This window comes from Scyliorhinus canicula, chromosome 4 (assembly GCF_902713615.1).
Source record: "Scyliorhinus canicula chromosome 4, sScyCan1.1, whole genome shotgun sequence".
NCBI lineage: Eukaryota > Metazoa > Chordata > Chondrichthyes > Carcharhiniformes > Scyliorhinidae > Scyliorhinus > Scyliorhinus canicula.
Window position 1 is genome coordinate 91,969,720 of NC_052149.1, and position 22,372 is coordinate 91,992,091.

Here is a 22,372-nt window from a genome sequence, read left to right on the forward strand (position 1 = left end):
TGTATTTACATTGTGTATTTTATGTTTGCCCTATGTTTTTTTTTCATGTATGGAATGATCTGTCTGAACTGTACGCTGAACAATACTTTCACTGTACCACGGTACACGTGACAATAAACAAATCCAATCGATTAACCCAATTTCAAAAACAGTCACTTGCTCTCATGCATTTTGTGACTTAATTTTTCACTTTATGATTTACAATTTTTCAGATGAAAAGCACCTGGATGTAAGTGTACACCATATTGTAGAGCTGTCAATATTATGGTTTGTATTTTTTTTTAAAATACAGATATAACACTCATCGAATTTGCTTCTTTGTAGCTTCTGGACTTTTATAACTACTGCCACTAGATGAGGCTATGCTCCCTTGTCAATGCTCGGACCAATACATTCATTCATGTGTGCTGTCCCCACATGCAGGTTGCACTTTGTCTGCTGATGTTTCTTCCTGAATCGTTTTCTTGGCTGTTTCTTTTTTCTGTGGTGGCTAGCCACTGTCTTCTACTCTTCAAGCAGGGCAAGGAGGCAGATCTTGGGTCTACCTCAGCTGGAACGGGAATCAAATCCATGCTGTTGATGTTATTCTGAACCATATTCTAGCCATCTAGTCAACTGAGCTGATGAACCTTCTTGATCTAATATGTGGTTGTGCAAATTAGTGCTGGAGCACTGCATTTATTTTGTCCCATAACATTTTCTCCTTGCTGTGATTTTATTTTCAACAAAAATTTGAAACAATGGGGCTTGTTTTGAAATACTGTGTTATAGTAGCATTTTACAATCAATATTCCAGATAATTTATATTGGGTTCCATGTAAAATAATTGAAAATGTGAGTTAGAAATGAAGGAAAATAATTTTGTAATTTGAAAAATATGTCAAATTATTTAAAATGTGATGTTGAACACCAAATTCCTTCAACATTTCAGTTTTCTATCTTTAATGGATGAGATATGAGCAAGTAAGATTATCTTTTTAAAGTGGTGAGTTTCCAATTTTTTTTTCCGGTTGACTTCCAAATTGTGTAACTATTTATTTATCTGTCCACGTGTTTATTTAGGTGATTGGAGCAAGGGCAATACAATATGTTGCATGTAGCCTTGTCACTACAGCTTGCTTTCTTCTGATATTTTGCTTTTATTTGTTTTATTGGTGGTTTTTATCTTTAATTCTCTACGACGTGAATTTTACTTCATGTAATAAATGTGAAGTTGGGCAGAGTTTGAATATAACCATTCTCATAATTTAATAGTACATAATGGGACATATTGAAATGAAAGAGTGCAAGAGGAGATGAAACAGGAAAACAATAGAAAAGGAATTGATACTGGAAAGATTAGTTGAACTCCAGTTGAATATTTACCTCATGCAGATAGCATGCATTCTGGAATCCTGAGGGACATTGGATAATAAATAGCAGACAGTGGCGTAGTGGTTCTGTCACTGGGCTAGTAATCCAGAGGCCCAGGTTAATGCTTTAAGGAAAAATAACAAAATAAAATTCAGCAGGTCAGGCAGCATCTATAGAGAGAAACAGAGTGAATATTTTGTTGTTGACCTTTCATTAGAAATGTTCTAGGGATCTGGTTCAAATCTCACCATTGGCAGCTGGTGGAATTTAAATTTGATGAATAAAAACCTGGAACATGTAGCTAGTCTCAGTGATGATGATCGTGGCAACCATCATCTGTTGTCATAAAAACGCACCTGGTTCGCTTGTGTCCTTTGGGGAAGGAAATCCCCATTCTTACCTGGTCTGACCAACGTGTGACTCCAGACCCACAGCAATATAGTTGACTCTTAACTGCCCTCTGAAATAGCCTAGCCATTCAATTGGGGATGGGCAACATATGCAGGTCTTACCAGAGTCTCCCACATCACATGGAAGAATAAAGAAAAAACGGAGGTTCCAACCTCGTACTTTCAAACATCCTTAAATGTTTGTTTTGTAAAATATTTTATTACGGCATTTGTGATTTGTGACCGTAGCAGTAAACCATATACAAACAACTATAAACATAGTGAAAGGACCATCTACCCCCCCCCCCCCCCCCCCCCCCCCCCCTCTCTGCTGACAGTTAATTTTTTCTAAATAAGTCGACAAATGGCTGCCACCTCTAGACGAACCCTGGCGTTGACCCTCTTAGGAAGAACTTGATTTTCTCAAGACTGAAGAAGCCTGCCATGTCATTGACCCAGGTCTCTGATTTCGGGGGCTTTGAGTTCCTCCATGCTAAAAGTATCCATCTCTGGCGACCAAGGAGGCAAAGGCCAAGACGTCGGCCTCTCTCGCCCCTTGAACTCCCGGGTCCTCTGACACTCCAAAAATCGCCACCTCTGGACTCGGTGCCACCCTTGTTTTTAACACCGTGGACGACATCTGCAAACCCCTGCCAAAGTCCCCAAAGCATCGAGCATGCACAAAACATGTGAACATGGTTCACTGGCCCTCCCGCACACCTTGCACACCTGTCTTCTATCCCAAAAAACTTGGTCATCCGGGCCACCGCCATGTGTGCCCGGTGAACGACCTTAAATTGTATCAGGCTGAGCCTGGCGCAAGATGTGGACGTGTTGACCCTGCTTAATGACTCTGCCCATAGACCTGCCTCTATCTCTCCCCCTAACTCATTCTCCCATTTGTGCTTTAGCTCCTCAGTCTGTATTTCCTCTGACTCCATGAGTTCTTTATAGATACCTGAGACCTTCCCCTCTCCCACCCATACTCTAGGTATTACCCTATCATGTATATCCCCCGTGGCGGTAGGAATGGGAAGGTTGGAAGCTGCCTTCACAAGAAGTCCTGAATCTGCAGATACCTAAATCCATTCTCTCCCGTCAACTCAAACTTCTCCTCTAACTCCCTCAAACCGGGGAAGCATTCATCTATAAACAAATCTCCCATCCTCCCAATCCCTGCTCTCTGCCATCCCCGAAACCCTCCATCTAGTCTCCCTGGGGCAAACCAATGGTTGCTACAGATTGGAGCCCAAACTGATGCTGCCTCCGCTCTCACATGTTTCCTCCACTGCTCCCAGACTCTCGGGGCCGCCACTACCACCGGGCTAGGGGAGTACCGGGCCAGCGGGAACGGCAGAGGTGCCGTGACCAATGCCCCAAAACTTGTGTCCTTACAAGATGCTGCTTCTATTCACTCCCACACCGACCCTTCCCCCACTACCCACTTCCTAATCATGGCTATATTTGCCGCCTAGGAATAGTTGCTAAAGTTCGGCAGCGCCAGCCCACCCACCCCTGGCCCCGCTCCAGCATCACCGTCTTCACTCGTGGGGTTTTACCCGCCCAAACAAAACCGAGATCACCTTATTTACCCGCTTGAAAAAGGCCTTTGGTCTCTTTGATCCTAAAACGGGATAAGGACCCCTTGCAGTGCAGATCATATAGGCCTATCTCGCTCCTTAACGTAGACGCCAAGTTGCTGGCGAAGATCCTGGCTACCAGGATAGAGGATTGTGTGCCAGAGGTAATTCATGAAGATCAGACAGGATTTGTCAAGGGGCGGCAGCTCAACACGAGTGTGCGGAGACTGCTCAATGTTATCATGATGCCGGCAGTGGAGGGGGAGGCGGAGATAGTGGTGGCGCTGGACGCAGAGAAAGCGTTTGATAGAGTTGAGTGGGGGTACCTGTGGGAGGTGCTGGAGAGGTTTGGATTTGGGGAGGGATTCATCAAATGGGTGAGGCTGCTTTACGCGGCGACGATGGCGAGTGTAGTCACAAATGGAAGGAGATCTGAGTATTTTAGGCTCTATCGTGGGACCAGGCAGGGGTGTCCCCTGTCCCCCCTGCTCTTTGCACTGGTGATTGCACCGCTGGCCATGGTGTTGAGGGAGTCAGGGAAGTGGAGGGGTCTGGTGCGGGGTGGGGAGGAGCACCGGGTATCGCTGTATGCGGACGACCTGCTGTTATATGTGGCGGACCCAGAGGGGGGAATGCCGGGGGTGATGGAGCTGTTAGCGGAATTTGGGGGCTTCTCGGGCTATAAGCTAAACTTAGGAAAGAGCGAGGTATTTGTAGTGCACCCTGGAGATCAGGAGGAGAAAATTGGGAGGCTCCCCTTCAGGAGGGCAGTGAAGAGTTTCAGGTACCTGGGGGTGCAGGTGGCCAGGATTTGGGGGGCTCTTCATAAGCTTAACTTCACCAGACTAGTGGAACAGATGGAGGAGGAATTTAAAAGGTGGGACATGGTGCCGCTATCGCTGGCGGGCAGAGTGCAATCCGTCAAAATGACGGTTCTCCCGAGGTTCTTGTTCCTCTTCCAGTGCTTGCCCATCTTTATCCCTAGGGCCTTTTTTAAAAGGGTGACCAGCAGCATCATGAGATTTGTTTGGGCGCATGGCACCCCGAGGGTGAAGAGGGTCTTCTTGGAGCGGAGTAGAGATGGGGGGGCGGGCTGGCGTTGCCCAACCTCTCGGGGTACTACTGGGTGGCCAACGTGTCGATGGTGCGTAAGTGGGTGATGGAGGGGGAGGGGGCAGCATGGAAACAGATGGAGAGAGCGTCCTGTGGGGATACAAGCCTGGGGGCCCTGGTAACGGCGCCGTGGCCGCTCCCTCCCACGAGGTATACCACGAGTCCGGTGGTGGCGGCTACCCTCAAGATTTGGGGGCAGTGGAGGCGACATGGGGAGAAGTGGGGGGCTCGACGGAGGCTCCATTAAGGGGGAACCATAGGTTCGTCCCGGGGAACATGGATGGGGGATTTCAGGGATGGTATAGAGTGGGCATTAGACAGCTGAGGGACCTGTTTATCGACGGAAGGTTTGCGAGCCTGGGGGAGTTGGAGGAGAAATGTGGGCTCCCGCCGGGAAACATGTTTAGATATCTGCAGGTAAAGGCATTTGCTAGACGGCAGGTGGAGGGATTCCCTGCGCTCCCCATGAGGGAGGTGAGTGACAGGGTGCGCTCGGGGGTCTGGGTCGGGGAGGGGAAGGTATCCGATATCTACAAGCTTATGCAGGAGGTGGAAGGGGCATCAGTAGAGCTGCTGAAAACGAAGTGGGAGGGGGAACTGGGGGAACAGATCGAAGACGGGACATGGTCTGATGCCCTGGAGAGGGTAAATTCTTCCTCCTCGTGTGCGCGGCTTAGCCTCATTCAATTCAAGGTGCTGCATAGGGCCCACATGACTGGGATGAGGATGAGTAGGTTCTTTGGGGGTGAAGATAGGTGTGCCAGGTGCTCGGGGAGTCCAGCGAACCATGCCCATATGTTCTGGGCATGCCCGGCATTGGAGGAGTTCTGGAAGGGGGTGGCGAGGATGGTGTCAAGGGTGGTGGGATCCAGGGTCAAGCCAGGATGGGGACTCGTGATCTTTGGGGTTGGGGTAGAGCCGGGAGTGCAGGAGGCGAAAGAGGCCGGTGTGCTGGCCTTTGCGTCCCTAGTAGCCCGGCGAAGGATTTTGCTACAATGGAAGGACGCGAGGCCCCCAAGCGTGGAGACCTGGATCAATGACATGGCGGGCTTCATTAAGCTTGAGAAGGTCAAATTCGCCCTGAGAGGATCGGTGCAAGGGTTCTTTAAACGGTGGCAACCTTTCCTCGACTTTCTGGCTCAACGATAGGGTACTGGGACAGTAGCAGCCGCAACCGGAGGGGGGGGGGGGGGGGGGGGGGGGGGGGGGGGGGGGGGGGGGGGGGGGGGGGTGCGTTGATTATGTTTGCTTATTTTATTTAAATTTGATTTAAATTTGGCACTGAGAAACAAACAGGAATCTCGGGAGGACCGTCATTTTCACTGTCTGTACCCTCCCCGCCAGTGATAACGGGAGCATATCCCACCTTCGGAAGTCTTTCATTTGTTCCACTAACCGGGTCAAGTTTAGTTTCTGTAACAGCCCCCAGTCTTGTGACACTTTAATCCCTAAATAACGGAAGCTACCTCCCACCACTTTGCACGGCAGCTCTCCCAGTCTCCTCTCCTGCCCCCTTGCCTGGATCTTAAACATCTCTCTTTTCCCCATGTTCAATTTGTACCCTGAGAAACGGCCAAATTCCCCAAAAATTCCCCTAAAATCCTCATGATCTCTCCCATCCCCTTTCGCGGGTCGGAAACATACAGGAGTAGGTCGTCGGCGTATAGTGAGAACCTGTGCTCACCCCACCCGGACCAGCCCCTGGAAGCTCTTAACACCATAGCCAGTGGCTCAATGGCCAGAGCGAACAGCAACGGAGAGAGGCGGCATCCCTGCCTAGTCCCCCGGTGCAGCCTAGATTATCTCGACATCAGCCAGTTCGTTTGAACATTCGCCTCTGGTGCCTGGTACAGCAGCCTGACCCAGTCGATGAAACCCCGACCAAACCCAAACGGCCCCAATACCTCTCATAGATAGTTCCATTCCACCCAGTCAAAGGCCTTCTCTGCATCCATTGCGACCACTACCTCCACTTCCTTTCCCTCTGGGGGCATCATGATTACATTCAAGAGCCTTCTAATGTTGGCTGTTAACTGCCTACCCTTAACAAACCCCGTCTGGTCTTCGCCTATCACCTCCGGGACACAGTCTTCTATCCTTGAGGACAAGATTTCAGCTAACAGTGTGGCATCAACATTCAACAGGGAGATCGGCCTGTAAGACCCGCATAGCTCGGGGTCCTTCTCCCGCTTCAGGATCAGTGAAATCGAGGCCTGTGACATTGTCGGGGGAAGAACACCCCTCTCCCTTGCCTCATTAAACATCCTCACCAGCAGTGGGCCCAGCATCTCCGAGAACTTTTTATAAAATTCCACTGGGTAACCATCTGGTCCCGGGGCCTTGCCCGACTGCATGGCCTCCAGTCTATCTGCTATTTCTTCAATGCTGATCGGGATTCCTAGCCCTTTTTTCCAACCCTTTGTCCACCTTTGGGAACTCCAGCACTCCCAGAAATTGCCTCATTCTTTCCACTCCAGCTGGGGGATCCGACTCGTATAGCCTGCTGTAAAACTCCTTAAACACCCCGTTGACCCCTGCTGGGTCCAAGATTGGGATCCCTCATCTGTCCTTCATTCTCCCTGGCTGTCTCCCTTTTCCTGAGTTGGTGCGCAAGCATTCTACTAGCCTTCTCTCCATACTTGTATATCGTCCCCCTCGCCTTCCTCAACTGCTCCACTGCCTTCCCCGTAGATAACCAGCCAAGTTCCACCTGTAACCTCCGTCGTTCCTTCAGTAATTCTACCTCCCGGGCCTTCGCATACCTCTTGACTACCTGAAGTATTTCCACGACCAACCTATACATCTCTGCCTTCTCTTCCTTCTCCCGAGCAAGGTAGCACAAGTGGATAGCACTATGGTTTCACAGCGCCAGGGTCCCAGGTTTGATTCCCTGCTGGTTCTCTTCCCCCCCCTCTCCCCCCCCCCCCCCCCCCCCCCCCCCCCAAAAGCTCGGACGTATCTATTCAAAAGGCACATTTCTGCCCAAACACACCCAAAGAAAAAACATCAAAGATTCACCCACCCATCTCCCACCAATATAAAGTTAACTCACAAAACTTAGCAACAACACAAAAAAGATACAAAAGGTATTTCTCATGCAGTGTGTGAGTCAGAACAATTTTAGCAGAGTCCCTACAGCAAAGATCAATCACCTTTGTCTTTATCTAGACCGTTGCTGTTCACATAGTCTATTGCTTCATCTGGCGACTCAAAATAAAATTGTCGCTCTTCATAGGTGACCCATAAACGAGCTGGATAAAGTAGTCCAAACTTCACATTCCTCCTGAAAAGGGTCTATTTCACCCAGTTGAAACCCACTCTTTTGGCCATGTCCGGACCCCCAGATCTTGGTAAATGCGCAAAATGTTATTCTCTCACTTTCTGCTCCGTTTCTGCTTGTCCCAACGCAAAATCTGTTCCTTATTCCGAAATCTGTGCATTCGTATCACCATAGTCCTTGATGGCTCATTCACCCGCGGCGACCTCGCAAGCGTTCTGTGTGCTCTGTCCACTTCCAGGGGTCTAGAAAGCGACCCGTCGCCCATTAACTTCTCGAGCACATCCGCCACATAAGCCCTTGCGTCCGTTCCCTTGCATCCCTCAGGGAGGCCAACAATCCTCAAGTTCTGCCGGCGGGACCTCGTCTCTAGGTCCTCCACCTTGTCTTGCAGCCTTTTCTGTGTTCCTCATGCTCAGCCACCGTTGCCTCCACCTTCTGGACTGCCCAATCGTGGGCATCCTGTTTCTGCTCCACTCGAGTGATCAACTCCTTGATCGGGTCCAGGCATTCCTATTTTTGCTTGGCAAAGCCCTCCCGAATAAACTCCACCAGCTGGTTCAGTGTCCACTGGGCCGCCAAGCCAGTACTCTGCAGATCTGCCATGCTTTCCTTTGCTGCAGAATCTACACGTGGCTGCTCGATTCAGTTCTTCCTTCCCTTGCGTCCACTTCTGTACCGTGTCTCCGCATGCTAGGTGGGATTCCTCCTCACAGTCCCATCCACCACCGACCGCTCAAACAAAATTCTGAAAAAAGTCGGTCCAGAAACTGGGCAGCAGGTGGTTAGCATAAATGCTTCACAGCTTCAGGGTCCCAGGTTCGATTCCCGGCTGGGTCACTGTCTGTGTGGAGTCTGCACGTCCTCCCCCTGTGTGCGTGGGTTTCCTCCGGGTGCTCCGGTTTCCTCCCACAGTCCAAAGATGTGCGGGTTAGGTGGATTGGCCATGCTAAATTGCCCGTAGTGTCCTAATAAAAGTAGGGTTAAGGGGGAGGTTGTTGGGTTACGGGTATAGGGTGGATACGTGGGTTTGAGTAGGGTGATCATGGCTCGGCACAACATTGAGGGCCGAAGGGCCTGTTCTGTGCTGTACTGTTCTATTCTATGTCTAAAGCACGAGCGGGAGCCACCAAATGTGCGACCTACTCCCTCATGGCCACCATCGGAAGTCGACATCCTTCTATTTTAATTCAACAGAATATGAGGGACCAAATATGTGATATACCAAGGACAATGATCTGATCAGGGTCGCCATCATCTTGCAGGATAACTTTGAAGCGCCCTATTTCAGCATCAAGCTTGCATGGTGAGCAAATGGCATTTTACGAGGTTGCCGATAAGGCCAATCTTACAGTATGTGGAACTATAAGAGTCCCAGCAAGTATATTGACCAATGCAAGTAGGTTTGCAGTAGGTGGTAGTCGAGAACCCACTGGCAGATTTCTCAATTTGCACATCAACGAAAGGGAGCTCATTTGACTGCTTCATTTCAAAGGTGAATTTGAGTGCAGGATGGAACTCATTAAGGTGTGTAAGGAATTTCTTGCATTTAGCTGCGGATTCAAATATAGTAAACATATCGACCACATATTGGAGCATGAAAGGGGTAGGAGGTTGTGTCATTCCTTTTGAAGATGCATTTCCCATGGAACTCAACAAAGATGTTTTGCGAGAGCAGGGCCTAGAGGGGATCCCATGGCAACATCATCTATTTGGGCATACTTGATATTGTTAAAACTGAATTCTATTTGGGCATACTTGATATTGTTAAAGCTGAACTCAACTGCGAATTGCTGAGTTCATAAGTTCAATAAATACTGTTTCACACACGGCAGCGGGTCTAGAAAGTTATGATATACAGCTGCAGTGCAAATATCTATGGCTTGCTTAACCGGGACACTGGCGAATATGTTGTCTGTAAAACCTCAGACATTTGACCAGTTTATTACTCGAATGTTTTACCCAGGTGTCTTTTTTTTTGCGAGATGCACAAAGTACAAATACAAGTGTATGATTAAACCAAATTTATTTATTAAACAGTTGCCCTCAATCCCAAGATTCTTAATACTACCCAAGCCGATAGACTCAGTCAAGCTATAGGTCCGATTCTCTAAGTCTTGATTCCTCAAGGCCTTCGTCTGCGAAGGTGGGTCTCGCACACTGCTTCCTTCCGTCTCTTCCATTCCGTTGTCCAATCGTCTCGGCTACCTCTGTGAGTCTTCGCTAGAGCGGGTCCTGGCGGTCGATCTTTATACCCCTCTTCTCGCCTTGCCTGAAAGTTCTCTGGCCCTCAGCCAATGAAGTCTCGTGGTGAGGGTTGCAATATCCAATGGTGTTGCTGATTACTACTCTCTAGGACACCGGGAACCCAACCCCAGGGATACATTCCTAGGAGTATTGTTTGCACGTAACCTCTCTCCATATGTGGTAATGGTGGGAATACTGGGTGCCAGAATGTCTAACTTTATCTGGGTAACCCAAACCAATAATCCATATAAATAGGACTAATTATCTGATTGACTGGACAGGCCCACCCATGACCTGGCAGTTTATGTGTTCAGTGTAGTCTAACTTGACCAAGTTTGAATTCCCTTCAGACCAGTCCTGGAGTTGACTGATTAAATTAAAAATTGGACATTTTATATCAAGAGTGTCCAATTTTATATTGCGTCCAAAATTTGAGCTGCTGTCCATTTTACCACAGGTAGCAATGTCAGATGAGCACATTTGCATGGTATTGCTGTCAATATGCAAGTTCTATATGGTCCTTGCAAATGTGACGGATTCCTTCATCGTGTATGTGGAAAACTTGCTGAAAACTGGTTGTAGCAAATCCCCCAACCATTGGCCAATTCATGTTGTGTAGAACCACTCATAGATGTTGCTTCTGTAGTGTAGTGGTTAGCACATTTGCCTTATACATGAAGGTCCCCGGTTCAAAACCGGGCAGAAACATTAGATGTTTCCCATTTTAAGGGTGGCATGGTGGCACAGTGGCTAGCACTGCTGCCTCACTGCGCTGAGGACCCAGGTTCGATCCTGGCCCCAGGTCACTTTCTGTGTGGAATTTGCACATTCTCCCGATGTCTGTGTGGGTATCACCCCCACAACCCTAAGAGGTAAGGGACACCATTATTGTCCCCACTGACTACACCTGCGGGAAGTGCACCCAACTCCAACTCCTCGGAGACTGCGTTAGGGAACTGGAGCTAGATGAACTTCAAATCATCCGGGAGGAAGAGGGGGTGATAGAGAGGCGTTACAGGGAGGTAGCCACACCCAAGGTTCAGGACAAGAGTAGCTGGGTTACAGTCAAGGGAAGGAAAGGGAATGGGCAAACCGTGCAGGGATCCTCTGTGGCCGTTCTGTGACACCTACCAGGGGAAAATAGTACACAAAGTCTGTGAGGGAGGATCGACAGTTGATAGGGCAAAGTTGAGGGGGAGGGGGCACCATAACGACCATGTCTTTGACGCTGAGCCTGGCTCTGTGGCTTAGAAGGGAAGGGGGAGAATAGTAATGCGATAGTGATAGGAGACTCAATGCTTAGGGGAACGGATAGGAGATTCTGTGGTCGCAAACGAGGTTCCTGGAAGGCATGTTGCCTCCCGGGTGCTAGGGTCAGGGATATCTCTGATGGAGTCTACAAGATTCTTATGGGGGAGATGAGGAACCAGAAGTCGTGGTGCACATTAGCACCAATGACATAGCTAAGAAAAGGGATGAGGATCTAAAAAGTGATTTTCGGGAGTTGGGTTGGAAGCTAAAGAGCAGAACAAACACAGTAGTAGTCTCAGGATTGCTACCGGTGCCACGTGCTAGTGAGGCAAGGAACAGAGAGCGGGTGGCTACAGGGCTGGTTCAGGAGGGAAGGCTTTAGATATGTAGATCATTGGGGTATCTTCTGGGGAAGGTGGGTCCTGTACATGAAGAACGGGTTGCACCTAAACTGGAGGGGCACCAATATCCTGGGTGGGAGGTTTGCTGGAGCTCTTCGAAAGGGTTTATACTAATTTGGCAGAGGAATGGGAACCAGAGCTACGGATCAGAGGATAGGTAGCTGTTGAACATGCAGAAATAGTATGCAGCGAGTCTGTGAGGAAGGATAGATGGTTGATAGGGCAAAGTTGCACTCAGTGGGATGGGTTAAAGTGTGTCGGTTTCAATGAAAGGAGTATCAGGAATAAGGGAGATGAACTTCAAGCATGGAGCAGTACTTGGAACTCCGATGTTGAGGCCATGACGGAGATATGGATTTCACAGGGGCAGGAAATGTTGTTAGATGTTCCGGCGTTTAGATGTTTTAAGAAGAATAGAGAGGGAGGTAAAAGAGAAGGGGGAGTGGCACTGTTAATTAGAGAGTGCATCACAGCTGCAGAAAAGGAGGTAGTCGATGAGGGTTAGTCTACTGAGTCAATATGGATGGAATTCAGAAACAAGAAAGTCACTTTATTGGGAGTTTTCTATAGATCCCCCAATAGCAGGAGAGAGATGGAGGAACAGATTGGGGGGCAGATCTTGGAAAAGTGCAGGTGTAACAGAGTTGTTGTCATGGTGACTTCAACTTCCCTAATATTGACTGGAACTTCCTGAGTGCAAATGGTTTGGATGGAGCAGATTTTGTCAGGTGGATTCCTGACTCAATATGGAGATAGACCGACAAGGGGGGAAAGCCATATTGTATTTGGTGCTTGGCAACGAACCAGGTCAGGTGTCAGATGTTTAGGTGGGAGAGCATTTTGGTGACAGTGACCACAACACCCTTGACCTTTACCATAGTCATGGAGAGGGAAAGGAACACACAGTATGGGAAGGTATTTAATTGGGGGAGGGGAAATTATATTGCTCTTAGACAGGTGCTGAGGAGCATACATTGGGAACAGATGTTCTGGGAAATGCACAACAGTGATGCTGGGGCTGTTTGAGGAGCACTTGCCGCAACGGCTGGATAGTTTTGTACGTGAACCCCAAGATGCCCCTGTTCCTCCGCACGTCCAAGAATCCTGCCTTTAACCCTGTATTTAGCATTCAAATTCGACCTTCCAAAATAAATCACTTCACATTTATCTAGGTTGAGCTTCATCTGTCATTTCTCAGCCCAGTTCTGCATCCTGTCAATGTCCTGTTGTAACCTGCAATAGCTACAACTCCACCAACCTTCATGTCATCGGCAAACTTACTAACCCACCCTTTCACTTCCTCTTCAAAGTTACTTATAAAAACCCACAAAGAGCAGAGGTCCCAGAACAGACCCTGCGGGACACCACTGGTCACCGACCTCGAGGCGGAATACTTTCCATCCACTACCATTCGCTGTCTTCCTTCGGCCAGTCAATTCTGTATCCAGACAGCCAGATTTCCCTGTAAAGATCATCGCTTCCCAGAGTAACCTTGGGTATATCCCATCTGGCCCAAGAGACTTGTCTATCTTGATGCTTTTCAACATTTCCAGTAAATCATCCTTTTTAATATCAACCTGCTCAAGCCTATTAACCAGATTCACGCTATTCTCACGAGCAACAAGAATCCGGGTTCATGCTGTAAAGTTGGTCTGGACTCAGCATTGAGTTCAACATCTCTGGACTTGGCATTGAGTTCAACAACTGCCCCTCTCCAGTCCTGACAATGAACTGTTTTGCTCTCCAGATGCTGGCAAACTTGCTGACTCTTTCCAGCGTTTTCTATTTTTACTTCAGAGTTCCAGCATCCACAGTATTTTGCGTTTATTCCATATTTGATTACGGGTTGTACTTAGAACATAGAACAGTACAGCACAGAACAGGCCCTTCAGCCCTCGATGTTGTGCCGAGCAATGATCACCCTACTCAAACCCACGTATCCACCCTATACCCGTAATCCAACAATCCCCCCATTAACCTTACACTACGGGCAATTTAGCATGGCCAATCCACCTAACCCGCACATCTTTGGACTGTGGGAGGAAACCGGAGCACCCGGAGGAAACCCACGCACACACGGGGAGGACGTGCAGACTCCACACAGACAGTGACCCAGCCGGGAATCGAACCTGGGACCCTGGAGCTGTGAAGCATTTATGCTAACTACCATGCTGCCCATACTTGTGTATGAACCTTTTGTTATTTGTGTAAGTGGATACCTAAATTATTTGTCTTAACAATAAAGAAGTATTCAAGTTTGTCATTCTTTTACCTAAAATGGTTGGCCTCGCACACCTCGCATTGAATTCCGTCTGTCAATTATGCCCATTTGCTTGATCTGTGTGCCTCTTTTATAATGCAAGCTTGGATGTGCTGTGCTCTGTTCCTTCAAGTCATGAATATGTATATTAAAGGTCAAGTCTGTGTACAGCTTTCTAGGAAATGCTAATAGCCACATTCCTCCCATCAGAGAATATTTCCTTTATCCTTACAATTTCCTACCTCCCAAACAATTACCAACTTCTGTCATTAGTTTCCCTCTGAGAAAACACTGCAGATATTGGCTTTTTTCATTGGAAGAAAGGTTAGGAAAAGATTGGGCAGAAATCTGAGGGATTTGAATGAGGTAAATTGGGGAGTCAGTAATGAGAGTATAAATTACGAACAATTCAAGAATCTAGGGAAAGGAGAGAAGATTTTTTTAAAAGCTGAGGATTGGTAGAATGTGGACTACACTATCAGAAACAGTGGTGGAAGCAGAATCCACAAGAGCTTTTCAAAGTCTAATAGTACGAGGAAAGGTCCGATGAATTCCACTTAATGGATGGATTTTTTAGAGATTTAGCAACTGCTGTGGACTGAATTAATTCTTTCTGTGCTATAGAATTAATATGTGATTCATAAGGGTACTGGTATACATGGAAATATTGACACATCCTGAGAAATGGGGACTGAGTTACTGTTTCAACCAATCATCTTAGGGAAAAATTTGATATCTCTAGGTCCTCTGTTTTCATCTCTACCTCTTATTTTTTCTTTTATTTTGGCAGACTTCAATTTGAAATTGAAGAGGCGCGTTTGCAAGCCAAGAAGGAAATGATGCAGGGTATCCAAGTTGCTAAGCAAATAGCTCAGAAGGAGCTATCTTGTCAAAAATCACTGTATGAGAATAAAATAAAAGAACTAGAAAAGGAATTGGTAATCTCTTTTTATGTATTCTAATATGAGTTGCTGTTTATTAATATTGATTGCTGTCAGCAACTTGCAAACTGCTGCTGACCTGTTCAGTTCAAACATTCTATTCATGTAGAGAATGCACAGTAAGAACTGTCTACTGAACTTGGCTGTAAGATGTGCTGAATTACTTTTCTTATGCCTCCCTTCTTTGCTTTTTTTTGCTGTTTGATGCCTTGCTGGCTTGTGCATGAAGTGAGTTGTGAAGTATGAGGGGCTGTGTATTCTACTGGACCCAGGGGTGTGAGGATAATAAAGACGAGATCGTTTTAGTTTTACTGGGAAGCTTAATGAAGCACTGTTTCACATTTAACCATAATTTATTTTAGCAGTGTTCTATGCTGATGGCAGTTGTATCCAATTTTTAATATAGCAGTAAAATGCATTTTGACGTTTTTGTCAACATGATGTTTGTAATTGAAAATTAAAACTGAAATGAAAATCGCTTATTGTCACGAGTTAGGCCTCAATGAAGTTATTGTGAAAAGCCCCTAGTCGCCACATTCCGGCGTCTGTTCGGGGAGGCTGTTACGGGAATCGAACCTTGCTGCCAGCTTGCCTTGGTCTGCCTTCAAAGCCAGTAATTAGCCCAGTGAGCTAAACAGCCCCATAATTAATATTAAATAGCAAAAATGAACAACTTTTGCCCATAATAGCAATTCATGTCACAAAATAATAGAGGGCGGGATTCTCTGTCCCGTTGCACCAGTTTTCTGGTGCGGTGCACGCTGTCAGCAACGGGATTTTCCATCCCTCCAGCTAGCCAATGGGGTTCCCCATTGTGGACACCACCAAGCCATTGGGAAATACCCGGATGTGGGTGTGCTGTCGGCATAACTGAGAATTCCGACAGCGGAGAATCCAACCCAGAAAGTTTCGCTTTATATGATCTATCTTACTGAAAAGCAATATTATTTCATCAATTACTTTATGCAGAGAAAACATCTGTATGAAAATGATCACATGGTCATTGTCTTATTGAGGGTGTAGGGGAAAAAAAGGGTGACACATTGAAGCTTAAACAGTTTGGCACTCAATGGAACAGCCATGAAAACACTGCCATAGATCATTTATTGCTATGATGTACTATAGCTGTTGTGAGAGTGAGCAGCAGTGCAGTGCTGTGGGCAAGTCAGACATATGTCTTGGTTCTTCCTGTTCATGCAAGAATTCGTTATTGACATATTTTGATGTCTTCCTATTTGAGAAATAATGCTGTTCGCTTTGTTTCATTGTATGAAGGTTAAAGCATATAATCTCTTATTTTAATGGTTCAGGTGAAGGAAAGCCAAAAAAAGAAAGAAATTGAGGAGCTCCAGAATATAAAGAATCAACTTAACCAAGAAATTAAAGTAAATAGACAACTTGAACAAAAGGTGGCAGTGAATAGGAAACGTCTGGAGCTGGAGACCTTAGCCACCAGCCAGGTACAGTGATATCAAGAAACTATTTGATAGGTCAAGCAGTTTACAGCCTTACCTTCAATAATAATTTTTATTAGTGTCACAAGTAGGCTTACATTAACACTACAATGAAGTTACTGTGAAAACCCCCCAGTCGCCACACTCCGGCACCTGTTCGGGTTGTAATAATGTTAGTACATTGATCCATTGCATCAAGATTTGTTGTTGTTGGTAGCAAATATTAATCTGTGGTACAAATCTGGCAGGCTTGCAACTTGAACCACTTGTGATTTGTATCACTTGGTAAGATTTGGTTTTTAAAAAAAATTCTTCCATTCAGAAATTCATTTGTAGTTTGTATTTAATAAGTTAATCTTTTTCTCCTCCACTCTGGTGAGACAAATTGGGTGACATATGCTGCAAGTAAATAAGTTCTTCGATGCACAATTAAATCCGATAATTGAGGTGTAATTGGGAATTTGCAGCATGTCAATAAAGCATTACTTTCGCTGCAACAGTAGGGCATAAGGTGAATCAATTAGGTGAATCTCTCTTGGGTGCACTGTGACCAGGGCAGTATCAGATAAGTTCAGATGGCTAATGGAGTTACATATAGTTACTGTAGTTAGCTCTTGTTAACCTTATCACTAATATCAAAGTTAAAGTAAAGAACTCGTGCAATTATTGTTATAGTTACTCAATAAACCTTTTGTTGCTACTGGACGAGTTTGAGTCTTCATCGAGATTCAGAAGACCTCATCATTAACCAAGGATTGAGTAGCACATGTTACCTACCACACAGGTAACAAAACATGTAGCACTTATCCCAGTGAAGATATTGACAGAAACTTGAAAGAATCAAAGATCATGTGCATAGCTAAGGAAGGAAGAGACCTAAGAAGCATCTGAGATAGTGACAAGAGGTGCAATATTTAGCAGTCAGGTTGGATTAAAACAGCTTCAAATTTGAATGAAAAGATGTCGGCAACACACTGAAAAGCAAATAAGTCACTAGATTGGGTGTAGATCCTTTGCTCCCTGACGCATCTCTCTCCCTCTACCCAAAATAAAAATCCATCTTTCTTTCCCTTCCCTTAAATCCACTGCTTGAAAGAAAGGCAAGAGAGACTCGACAAAAGTGAAAGGGAGGTGGGTCACGGTTGCCCCCTTGGTTAATGCTCTGCTACGAAGAACAATTTCCATTTACATAGCGCCTTTCGCAATCTGACTGCATCCTAAGTCACTGTACAGCCGATTACATACTTTTAAAGTGTAATCACTTTTGTAATATAGGTTTTATATGTACCACTGCTGCACAACCATCAAGGGTGTCTACTGATCCATCCCCCAACCGCACTTCAGAAAATTGGACCATAAGATGGTGCTCCTTCTCCGGGCATACAAGCAGAAACTTAAGCGGGAGAATCCAGTTAATAAGGTCATGCAATGCGGTGCGAGGCAACAGGAAAGTTCCCATGTGTATGCTTGGAGTCAGTGGGCTGGTCCATATTCAAGAACTCAACGGCCAACCTAAACGAGTATGCCACTGTCACAGACTTCATCAGCAAATGTGTAGAAGATGGCGCGAAAGAAGGTAGTACGTACATTTCCCCTACCGATTAAACTGTGGTTTCACCGTAGGGGAAATGTACGTACTACCTTCTTTTGCACGCCATCTTCTACACATTTGCTGATGAAGTTTGTGGTGGTGCGTGGTTTAATCGGTAGATTCACTCCCTACTGAAGGCCAGGTCTGAGGCGTTCAAGATGGGCGACCCTTACCTATATAAGAAATCCAGGTATGATCTCCGCAAAGCCATCAGGGATGCCAAGAGACAACATCAGACTAAGCTAGTCACAGACTAATGACACGGACTCTAGTCTGTGGTGACGAGGCTTAAACAACGTAATGGGCTACAAAGCAAAGCCGAGTAGATTCTCCAGCAGCAGCACACCCCTCCCCAATGAACTCAATGCATTCTATGCAGGAAACCATCAAACTGTTGTCAACTGCCCCAGCAGCCTCAGAAGCACCCATACCTACTGTCACAGCTTCGGAAGTCAGATCGGCTTTCTTGAAAGTAAACCCTTGGAAAGCAACGGGTCCTGAAGTCCTAAGGCATGCACTCCGATCCTGTGCGGACCAGCTGGTGGGTGTGTTTGCGGACATCTTCAACCTCTCCCTACTCCGTTCCAAGGTTCCCACCTGCTGCAAGAAGACCACCATCATACCAGTGCCAAAGAGGGCAGCATGGTGGCGCAGTGTTAGCACTGCAGCCTCAAGTTCGATCCCAGCTCTGGATCACTGTCTGTGTGGAGTTTGCACATTCTCCCCGTGTTTGCATGGGTTTTGCCCCCACAAGCCAAAGATGTGCAGGGTAGGTGCATTGGCCACACTAAATTGCCCCTTTATTGGAAAAATGAATTGGGTACTCTAAATTTAAAAAAAAAATACCGGTGCCAAAGAAGAACCACGCAACGTGCCTCAACGACTACCGCCCAGTGGACTTTACATCTATCATTATAGACTTGCTTTGAGAGGTTGGTCGTGAGACACATCAACTCCGTACTCCGAGGATGCCTTTATCCACTCCAATTTGCATACCGCCACAACAGGTCCACAACAACCGGTCCACACCAGACGGCATCTCACTGGCTTTGCACTCGCCCCTCGAGCATCACGACAACAAGGACTCAGACATCAGGCTCCTATTTATTGACTATAGCTGTGCCTTCAACGCCATAATCCCAGCCAAGCTCATATCAAAACTTCGAAACCTAGAATTTGGCTCCACCCTCTGCAGTGAATCCTCGACTTCCTGACCCATAGACCACAATCAGCAAGGATAAACAATACCTCCTCCATGATAGCCCTCAATACTGGGGCCCACAAGGCTGCATACTTATCCCCCCTACTATACTCCCTATACACACACGACTGGGTGGCAAAAGTTGGCTCTAACTCCATCTACAAGTTGGCTGATTGCACCGACGTAGTGGGTCAGATCCCGAACAACGATGAGTCAGAGTACAGGAGGGAGATAGAGAACCTAGCGGCGTGGTGCAATGACAACAATCTTTCCCTCAACGTCAGCAAAACTAAGGAACTGGTCATTGATTTCAGGAAGCGAAGTCTTGTGCACACCCCTGTCGGCATTAATGGTGCTGAGGTTGAGATGATTCACAGCTTCAAATTCCTAGGTGTGCACATCACCAGCAATTTGTTCTGGTCCACCTTCGTCAATGCTACAACCAAAAAAACACATCAGTGCCTGTACTTTCTCTGGAAAGTAAGGAAATTTGACATGTCCACGTTGACTTTTACAAATTTTTACAAATGTACCATGCACCATTGAACGCATCCTATCTGGCGGCATCACAGCCTGGTATGGCAACTGCTCGGCCCAAGACTAAGAAGCTACAGAGAGTTGTGAACACAGCCCAGTCCATCATGTGAAAACGCCTCCCATCCGTTGATTCTCTACATCTCTCACTTCCTTGGGAAAGTGGGCAGCATAATCAAAGACTCCTCCCACCTGGGTTATTCTCTCTTCCAATTTCTAATCTGGCAGAAGATACAAATGCCTGAGAACATACACTAACAGGTTCAAAAACAGCTTCCCTGCTGTTACCAGACTCCTGAATGACCCTCTTATGGACTGAACTGATCTCTTCACGCATCTTCTCTACTGAGTAGTACTGCGCTCCGTATGCTTCACCTAATGCCTGTGTCTATGTAGTTACATTATGTATTAATGTATGTCCTAAGTTTTTCATGCATGGAACAATCTGTCTGGACTTTACATAGATCAATACATTTCACTGTACCTCGGTACATGTGGCAATAAATCCAATCCAATATTATGCACTTCATTCAGCAATTCCCGGAGTATGATCAGCTGTCAAAGTGCTCTGGAAAATGAGTAAAGCAGATGCTCTCTGGTGAAGGTCTTTCCCATCTGGGCTAAGTGCATGGTCACTTCCACTTCATCCAAAGCCGTAGGTACTTACTAATATTGAATATTTGTGATGAGGTTAAAAGCAACACAAAGGTTCCAGAAATGGTTGCACATGATTGGGCTTTGTTTCTGAGTTTTTGTATTGACAACAATCCATCTATTTTAGTATCATAGAATTTACAGTGCAGAAGGAGGCCATTTGACCCATTGTGTCTGCATCTGCCCTTGGAAAGAGCATCTGACTTAAGCCCACACCTCCACCCTATCCCTGTAACCCAGTAACCCCACCTAACTTTTTTTGAACACTAAGGGGCATTTTGGCATAGCCAGTCCATCTAACCTGCAAATCTTTGGACTGAGGGAGGCACCCGGAGGAAACCCACTCGGGCACAGGGAAAAAGTGCAAACTCCACACAGACTGTCACCCGAGGCCGGAATTGAACCGGTGTCCCTTGGAACTGTGAGGCAGCAGTGCTAATCGTTGTGCCACCGTGTTGTAGGGTTATAATTGCAGTTGATTTCTTCAGCTTTTGGCTGCGTTGAAAGATAAATCTGTCCAAAGGTAAGGAAGCTGAATCAAACGCTCTTTCCTTGGCACTGAGTGTGTTCTGGCCTCTGCTCAAGAAGGATTAAAAATAACTGTGATCAGTCCTATGACAGAAAAGTTTTACCTTTGGCCTCCACTTTGGTAATTCTCTGCCCTCTTCCTCTCCCAAAGAGCTAAACTTCTTGCTTGGAATATGATTCCACAAATGTCTGGTGCCCGAGTGGTCAGTAGTTAGGTGCCAGCCTGAATGATGAACATTAGTAAGTAATGCAATCTCTTTTTAAAAATAAATTTAGAGTACCCAATTATTTTTTTCCAATTAAGGGGCAATTTAGCGTGGCCAATCCACCTAACCTGCGCATCTTTGGGTTGTGGGGGTGAAACCCATGCAGACTTGGGGAGAATGTGCAAACTCCACACAGACAGTGACCCATTCGAACCTGGGTCCTCAGTGCCGTAGTCCCAGTGCTAACCACTGTGTCACATGCTGCCCAAGTAATGCAATCTCAAGAGTTCAGCCCAATTCTGCCTCTTCCCAATGTCTACGTTCATGCACTTCTTGCAGTTGTGCAGTCCAGGATTCTGAGGCCAAATATGATGGTTAGACCTGGTACCGACACACCAAATGTTCTGCTGAGTCTTAGAGTGCTCAAATTAAATATGCTAATTCTTTCAAAAGTATATCTGTCATTACACGATGATCAAAAGTATTATTTTGGTGTAATTTACCAAAAGATGATCTTGGAGCTAACTATGTCAGGTTCCCTTTCAGGCTCTCGAAGATCTTAACGTTCGCCATGTAAAGTTTCTTGATGCACTGGAGGTTGAGAAAAGAAAGATGACAAAGGACTTGGAAAGAATGCAGCAAGAACGGAAAAAGCGACTAGACACTCAAAAGAGTAGTTTATGTAAAGGTGTGTTGCCTTTTGAAACATTAGGGGAGAAATTCTCCGACCCCCACGACGGGTCGGAGAATAGCGGGAGGGCCTTCCCGACATTTTTCCCGCCCTCCCGCTATTCTCCCCCACCCCCCGCCCAACTCCCGACCCGAATCGCTGCCGCCGTTTTTTTACGGCCGGCAGCGATTCACAGCTGTTCGATGGGCCGAAGTCCCAGCCCTTTACGCCGTTTTTACGAACGGCAAACACACCTGGTCTGGCCGTTCGTAAAAACGGCGTCACAAACTCGCTTTTCATAACCATGGCGCCGATTGGCACGGCAGTACCACGGCCGTGCCAAGGGTGCCATGGGCCCGCGATCGGTGCCCACCGATCGCGGGCAGCGGGCCCGATGCCCGCGCACTCTTTCTCCTTCCGCCGCCCCGCAGTATCCATTTGCAGGGCGGCTGAGGGGCAACCCGGCCCGCGCATGTGCGGGTTTCGCGCAAATACGCGATGACGTCATCCGCGCATGCGCGGGTTGGAGTCTTCCAATCCGCGCATGCGCGGCTGAAGTCATATGACGCGTCAGCCGGCGCTAACTCCGGCAAGCGGGCTTAACGATATTCGTTAAGCCCGTGATGCCGGAGCTTGCGGCGTCGGGCTGCTAGCCCCGACCGGGGACCAGAATCGGTTCCCGGTCAGGAAGCGGCGCGCTGGCGTCAAACCCGCCCGGGTTT

At 46.9% G+C, this 22,372-nt stretch overlaps 1 protein-coding gene across 4 annotated transcripts in view; it reads left to right on the top strand.

Annotated features, from left to right (window-relative positions):
- Positions 1 to 22,372, top strand: part of kif14 (kinesin family member 14) — a 160,753-nt gene that overhangs the window by 63,212 nt on the left and 75,169 nt on the right. For all 4 annotated transcript variants that reach the window (XM_038794811.1, XM_038794813.1, XM_038794815.1 and 1 more), the window contains exons 17-19: positions 14,662 to 14,809; positions 16,123 to 16,272; positions 21,527 to 21,668. In XM_038794811.1, the coding sequence (XP_038650739.1) occupies positions 14,662 to 14,809; positions 16,123 to 16,272; positions 21,527 to 21,668 (440 nt within the window). The remainder of the gene's footprint in view (positions 1 to 14,661; positions 14,810 to 16,122; positions 16,273 to 21,526; positions 21,669 to 22,372) is intronic.